General features: G+C 38.1%; 1 protein-coding gene across 3 annotated transcripts in view; it reads right to left on the minus strand.

Moving 5' to 3' along the window:
* Window positions 1–7074, minus strand: part of NBDY (negative regulator of P-body association) — an 89619-nt gene extending 82545 nt beyond the window's left edge. For all 3 annotated transcript variants that reach the window (XM_030806678.1, XM_030806677.1, XM_030806676.1), the window contains exons 1-2: window positions 6709–7074; window positions 4112–4248 (exon numbers count right to left, since the gene is read on the minus strand). In XM_030806678.1, coding sequence (XP_030662538.1) covers window positions 6738–6944 — 207 coding nt within the window. In that variant the 5' untranslated portion in view covers window positions 6945–7074 and the 3' untranslated portion in view covers window positions 4112–4248; window positions 6709–6737. The remainder of the gene's footprint in view (window positions 1–4111; window positions 4249–6708) is intronic.
* Window positions 7075–8004: the final 930 nt, after the last annotated feature.

Genomic DNA, 8004 nt, shown 5'->3' on the forward strand with positions numbered 1-8004 from the left:
TTAAGTGTCAAATTCCCTAGGAACCACTCCCCCATTTTTTTTTTTTTTTTTTTTTGCTAGTCAGATTATTTTTCTAAACCTATCTTGAAATCATGTCAATTTTCTTTTGTCTGGTTCAAGACAACTAGATCACTTGATAATGGTTTTGCTCAGGTCACATTGTGACAAGGTTTTAGTGTAGTCCTACTTCGCAGAAGGAGGCGAGAAGACGGACTGTCTAGAACCCCCTTTAAAAGCATTTGTCTATTCAGAAAATTTTCCTGAGTAGATCTCTCCAAAGGCTCTTTTAATTGTGATTTCAAGATCACTTTTGCAGGACTCTGGTCTATTTGTTCAGACATCTGCTGTGCAGAATTACAAGGAGAGTAGAACTGAGGCACTGTCAAGGTGTGTAGGGAGCCGGGTGGGTGGAGGGAGGCTGGGCTCTGACCCTAGAAACCATGCTTATGAATGCTGTTAATGTTTAAATCAAGCCTAAGGGCACTGCTGAAGGACAGGGGAACAAATAGAACGGACCAAGATTGAGGTATAACAAGAGCCCCCAGGCTATCCACCTGCTCAAGGTAAAAAGTGTGGTATTACCTAGGGCAACCTCTGATTTTGTGAGAGTTCTTCCTAAAGCCAAAGTGTATGCCTATTCTATGTTTCCAGATTACTTCATTCTTCCAAATGAGACCAAGTGTGCAAAAGTTCTTTGAACACTATATCAATGTTTTTGTTTTGTTTTGTTTTTGTTCATTATAAATTATGGTTGTCATCCTGCTTGTTATGAAGACTAAGAAAGTAGATCTAGTACTTGGCTCACATAGGTGAATAGGTGAGAATTTGTTAATCCATCAGTGAAGTTCTTTCATTTGAAAGAGAGGATCTTTCTATTATCAAAAGCTGTCCTGTGTGAAAAATCACCATGAGAGTGCCTGAAACACACAGGCTTGTCGTCCTGGAGACAGAATGGTAGAGTGATTCAGAGCTAATTCTGGGTTAGACTACACAGGTCTGAATCTATTTGCTCACTGTGTAGTGCTTTAGGAATACAATTTAACCTCTCCGTGCTTCAGTTTCTTTGGCCCTAAGATAGAGCTAATGATAGAAACCAACTTTACACAGTTGTGAAAATTAACTGACTACATGTCAAGCACTAACAGTCTCTGGCACATAGTATGCATAATGTAAATTATGTGATGAGAAGCGAGAAGAAATAACTTGGGAAAACGCTGAATATCATCAAAGTTGAAAAGCTAACCAGTAGCTAAGGTCCAAGGTCCCCTCTCTTCCTTCTATGTGGCACTCTTGTTTTTGGTCCGTCCACTCCCCTTGGGTGTTACCTCCTTGAGTGAAGTACCTGCTGGAGATGAGAAGAGTGGAACTAGATCTGCATGACAGCTTTGATTAGGATGGAGCTAAGACTTGGTTATCTCCCTGTTTTGTGTTTTGGATGGGTGACATTTTAAAACTGCCAACATTAAAATCTTGCTAATTTGCTTTGTACAGTTTAAAATGTTTGATATCTTTTATTGTTTAAAGTCTGAGATTGCTTTTGAATATATGGTTTTCCTACAACTTGAAGAAGGATATGTTTGTTTACTCTGAAGTGGTCTATGTTCTGTTTTTCTATTTTACTATACTTTGCAAAAAACAGATGGCTGGCTTATGTTCACTGTTGTAGTGCACTACCTAGTATCACTCAGCCTTCCTGTTGTCAAGGTGTAGGAAGCAGCGTAAGGGATGTTGGGCCTTCAGACCCCCAATTGCCAACTCTGGTCCTAGTTCCAGATTGCATGGACATATTTGATAACATTCCTGCACTGAGTTATCATGGTCTGAAGATTTATGTGATGCTCTACGAGTGGTACCAAAATGTTAGTGATGGAATTTTCACTAATGGCACCTTTTCCTGTTTTTAAATTCTAGAATCTTAATAAATCCAAAGTGTACATTTTGGTAATGATTTCATTTAGCTATTTACTTTAAGGACTCCCTTTTATTTATTTATTTATTTTTTATTTTTTTATTTTTTATTTTTATTTTTTTTTGAGACGGAGTCTCGCTCTGTCGCCCAGGCTGGAGTGCAGTGGCGCAATCTCCGCTCACTGCAAGCTCCGCCTCCGGGGTTCACGCCATTCTCCTGCCTCAGCCTCTCCGAGTAGCTGGGACTACAGGCGCCCGCCACCACGCCCGGCTAATTTTTTGTATTTTTAGTAGAGACGGGGTTTCACCGTGGTCTCGATCTCCTGACCTGGTGATCCGCCCGCCTCGGCCTCCCAAAGTGCTGGGATTACAAGCGTGAGCCACCGCGCCCGGCCAGGACTCCCTTTTAAAGCATTAACTCTGCACTAACTTTAACTTATGAAAAGATTCAGCAGTAAGAATAAAAACTAGGCCAAAGCCCAAAGTAATAATCCTTCACAAATAGGATGGAGTTTTAAAAATATGCACATCCTGTGTGTGGCTTTGAAAATAACCAAAGTACTTGGAACTAAAAAGTTAGGTGAACATAAAAATTGTCATAACCAAATTCTTGACAGCTTGATGGATGAAAAGCAGATGGGTTTACACTGTATGGGAGGAGGCATGGATTTTAGGAAGGACAGCATCAGAGAGGGATGGTTAGAAAGTGAACAAGACACATTGCTCTTTGGAAAACAAGGAAAGTCCCTTTATTAGAACAAGGCATGAAATTCTGCCACTAGGTGGCGATGCCCTATAACTTTACAATTTAGGGTACATCACACCAGCACTATGGAAGGTTTCTCCATTCTGCACCCCACCAACTCCCTCCCCTCCTTCATTTTTCAGGATGACAACACCTTAGAGGTTTATGGCTATCAGGAGAATTTACTACTAAGCTATATACTGATGTAATGAAATCTATGTTGTGCAATGAATTATGAGTTATTTAGTTTCAGGATTTTATTACTTCAATCAGTTATGACCATATTTCCTTTTATATGATTGCTCACTCTTTAAACATACCAGATGACTGTATAAAGAACACCTAATAAAGTCTATAGATGTAAAAAAAAATTAAAGCAGAAAAATAAGATAAAGTTAAACTAGAACGGGAATAATGATTTCATAATATAATTTTTTTAAAAAGAATCCCATATGATTAGAAATTGAAAAAAAAAAAACCATGGGTCAAAAAAATCATAAGAGAAATTTAAAAATAATAAATATTGAATGATAAAAATACTATATATAAAAGCCTGTGAAATATTTCTAAAGTGGTAGAAGAAAATTTATAGTTCTACATTCTTATTTTACAGAAGAACATTGGAAATTAAGAAGCTAAAGATTCAACTCAATAAATTAGAAAAAGAACAACAAAAGGAAAGTAGAAGAAAGTTAAATATAAAAATAAAAGTCAAAATGATTAAAATAGGAAGCAAATATCCAATGATGAGGCTTGATGAAAGCAAAAGCAAGAAATACATTAGAAAATTGATTATTGTAATTTATCACATGGTCACACTGTGATATTAATGGTGAAGAAAGTATATGAACGTGGCAGGAAAAAACTTCATAATATTTGTAATAAAATCTCTCAGCAAACTAGGAATACAAAGAAAGTTCCTTAACTTGAGAAAGACAATCTACTAAAAAAGGTGAAACTTTTGTAGAATTTAGGAACAAAATAAGGAAATCCTCTACCAATGCTGTTGTTCCTCTTTGTACTGTGCACAGTAATACAAGCTAAAGAAATATTGTAAAGAAATTGTCATTATTCAAAATATAATTAACAGATAATCCAAGAACATCTATAAATTATTAGAATAAATAGAATTTAAGAACGCTCCAGCATATAAAATAAATATACAAAAATATCAATCATGTTCCCATTTACTAGAAGCAATTAGAAAATGTAGTTAAAAAGATGATATATTTCACAGTAATAATAGAAACTATAAGGTAAGTACAAGTGAATCTAACAAAACATTTCTTCAGATTACACTATTATTATGAATATGTTTTCATATAATGTAGAATATAGTTTCAGTTTTATCATTTGCTGCTATCTTTTTGTGTTTTGTTTGGCTATTTTTTAATGTGTCAAAACCAACTCTTTTTTTTTTCTCTTCCTCCTCTTAATAATTTTTGGTAAAGAGATTACCTTAAAAAGCACAACTTCCAGGTGCAGGACACCAGAAAAAGCAGGGTAGCATTGTAAATAATCTTCATTGTTTTCACCAGGTGAACTATTATATGAATGCACCAGGGAAATGGAGTCATACTGCAATCGCTCAAAGACTGAAAAATAGTAAAAAATATTGTGGCATCATTTTTTTCTGTTTTTGTCCATTTCTTTGTCCCCTGGTCTCCTCAAATCATTATCCTTCCCCTACCTCTATTTCAATGATATATGCCTATAAAACAGTTGTATACATAGTATTAGAAGGGATGTATTATATAGAAGTTTAGAGCATAAACTCTGGAATCAGATGTTCTGGGTTCAAAGCTCAGCTCAGCCACTTCTTGCTGTGTAACTTGTGGCAAGTCATACGACTTCCCTTGGCCTATACAAACTTCTCTAGTAGAGTTGTGATTAAATAAATTATAACATGCAAAGCCCTTTAGAAAATTGGCACATAAATCTTTAGTAAATATTGGCTACTATTACAATTATCAGTGATTCGAATCACTTGGAGGGGAAATTATGTAGCTACTGCACTTATTGTTTTGTTCTTTTGTTTTCTTTTTTTTCTTTTTATTTTTTAAAACTAATTATTTATTTTTTACACGGAGTCCCGCTCTGTCGCCGGGGCTGGAGTGCAGTGGTGCGATCTTGGCTCACTGCAATCTCTGCCTCCTGGGTTCAAGCGATTCTCCTGCCTCAGCATCCCGAGTAGCTGGGATTATAGGCACACAACACCATGACTGGCTAATTTTTTTTTTTTTTTTACTTTTAGTAGAGACGGGGTTTTGCCATATTGGCCAGGCTGGTCTCAAACTCCTGACCTTAGGTGATCTGCCCACCTCAGCGTCACAAAGTGCTGTGATTACAGGAGTGAGCCACTGCGCCCGGCTGCTCTTTTGTTTTCTACCTGAGCAATATTCTCCCTACTCCCTGCAACCCTCCACTCCACTACCCCTTTGAATAGAGGTAAACATGTGAGAAGTAAAGCTGTATGGAATGACAGGGAGATGCTTTCAAGTAAAATAGAGTTCTATTTTTTTTTCTATGCATTACCACCGAACCCAATATCTAAAACTTCTTTGGTCACCAATGTTGTCCCATCATTCATTGATTTATTTATTGAAATATCTGTTTCACTCCTATTATGTACTAGGCACTATGCCTTGGCCATCCATCCCCTACAGCTCTCAGAATAATTCCTACCCATTGCAAGGGCTTCATAAAGGTTTACTGCACGAATGAAGACAAGATGCTTCTCTCCTTTGAATTAAAAGGATCTATAAAACTTGGGTCAGATTCAGTTTTATAATTTGCATTCTATAAAGTTCATCTAAATATCAGAGATTCCTTTTCTGGTAGTAAGAATAGGAATCTTAAAATACAAATAGTAGCGCTTGATGGATATTGGAATGAAGTATATGCTCAGCACAACATTTAAGGCCCTGAAGCACTTTATCTTCACCTCCTAGTCCTTCTTGTAGATTCAAAATTAGAGCCAAGCTGTTTCCAGAAGGACTCTGCCTTTTCTCTGGAAACTCTCGGCCTGGAAAGCATTCCCTGCCCCTCCACATGGCAGATGTCACTCAACCCTTAAGGCCCACCCAAAGTTCCTCCTTCCTTTTTTTTTTTTTTTTTTTTTTTTTTTTGAGACGTAGGTTTTTGCTATTGTCGCCCAGGCTGGAGAGCAATGGGGCGATCTCGGCTCACTGCAACCTCTGCCTTCCAGGTTCAAGCGATTGTCCTGCCTTAGCCTCCCGAGTTGCTGAGATTACAGGCGTCCACCATCATGCCTGGCTAATTTTTGTAACTTTAGTAGAGACGGGGTTTCACCGTGTTGGCCAGGCTGGTCTCGAACTCCTGACCTGATCTGCTCGCCTCGGCATCCCAAAGTGCTAGGATAACAGGCGTGAGCCACCGCGTCCGCCCCCCTACTCCTCCTTTTTGATGGCTCATGATTACTACCAGGCAGTGACTTGGTCCATCCTCCACCCTTCCTGAATACCTTGAACAAGCAAACATTATGGCACTTGGATCTGACTATCACATTGCAGCTTTAAAAAAAAAGATTATTCAACTCTCCTGCCTTACACAGAGAAAGACATACACTTCTGAAGGCTGGCCTTCAACAGATGCTTTTTACTGGTCTTGAACCAGCCTTTTTTTTTTAAATAAAAAAATTTTCCAATGCACGCGAAAGTAGAGAGAATAATATAATAAATCCCCACATATACATCACCCACCTTTAAATTATCAACTCGTGAACATTTTTATTACACTTTCCCTCCACCTTGGCACCAATGACTTACTTTCAAGCAAATCAAAAGATGCAAGTCTATTTCTTAGAAAATATAACTACAATTATTTCATCTAAAATATTACAAATAATTATTTAATGTCGTTAAATACCCATCATTTCATTCAAGCATATTTTGTGAAAGAGCTGCTTAATCCTTGCATGTTATTTTTTCTGTTTTGAAATCATGGAAAGAACAGGGAAAACGGGAAGGAAATCTGTGAGAATGCATAAATAAGTTTCAAAGAGCCTAGATGTCCTAGATGAGAAAGAATCTGACCTGGTTTAAGGTGGGAGAAATTTATTTCTCTACTTCTCCGGAGGAGGAGGGTGCGACTTCAGGCCGGCTGATGCAGGAGGAGGTGCGGAGGGTAGAGTGGTACTACCTCCGTTGGGAGTTCCTTCCGGATAATCCCAACGCGGAGCGAGGAGGCAGCGCTTTTTTGGAGGCTTGGCTTCCCGTGCGTTTCCAGGTGGGAGAGTGGATCTCCCGGAGGCACAAGGTTGGTCTCCCATAAGGATTACAGAAACGGGTCGTCAGTTTTCTCCGGTGGGCCCTGGCAAAACCAAGAGACCTGAGATGGCGGCGGGTCCCCTCCAGGCACAGAGCTGGCTTCCTCCTGTTTCGCTCTTACCGTATTTCCTGTATCCTGAGACGCACATCCCTTCTCCGCCTCCACCCCTCCTCCCTACCCCATTCTATTTTAACGTTTCTATTAGGATGAGTGTTAAAAACCGATGTCGTTATTTAATATAGTGTTTTTCCATCGCGCCCCACCCCCACTTAATGTAAATAAATTTATTGAGAATTTAATATAATTTATGCAATTTTAAGATGAGAAGAAATTCAAGTTTACCTATAAGTGGTAAACTCTGAATGGCTTATATGTGTGGGAGGGACGCGGGGGTGGGCGGTAACCAAATAAATTATTGAAGAGCTTTACAAGCCAGCTGCAGATGCACATCACAGAGCTATGAAACTAGCGACAAACATTTAAAAAGCAATATGCAAACATGTAAGTTGACTAGAGTGCAGAATAGCACACTAGCACTAACCATGGAAACTGAATGTAGAAAATGAATTCACCGTATGTCACAGAATCTAAGATCATTTTTTCTTTATATTTTTTAAGCAAATTTGTAATTTTTGAAGGCTTATTATATTTTTCCCCAAATTTGAATATCTAAGAAATCTCTGCGACCTAACAATTGATGGTACACTATACTTTAGTTGGCAGCTTTTTTTTTCTTTCTTGTAGGTATGGAAAATAATGACCCATCTTACCAATGATGATATGTTATATTCTGTGATTTATGGTAACCAGAAGAAAGTACCACGTGTCTCAGAAGAAAAGGCTTCTGGAACTTCTTAGACCTTCATTTTTAAAATAGCCGACACAGCCATCTCCCTTTAGCTATGGACAAACTAGATCACACTTTTTCAGCTTTGTCCTCAGTATTTTTTGTTTGTTTGTTTTTTGTTTTTTTTTAAATGGAGAGAGCTTAGTCCTTAATGCCAGAGTAAGAAGTGCCTGTTAAACTCTCTGTTGTTTACAGGCTCTGAGCTCTTTAAGTA

The sequence above is a fragment of the Nomascus leucogenys genome, chromosome X (assembly GCF_006542625.1).
Source record: "Nomascus leucogenys isolate Asia chromosome X, Asia_NLE_v1, whole genome shotgun sequence".
Lineage (NCBI taxonomy): Eukaryota > Metazoa > Chordata > Mammalia > Primates > Hylobatidae > Nomascus > Nomascus leucogenys.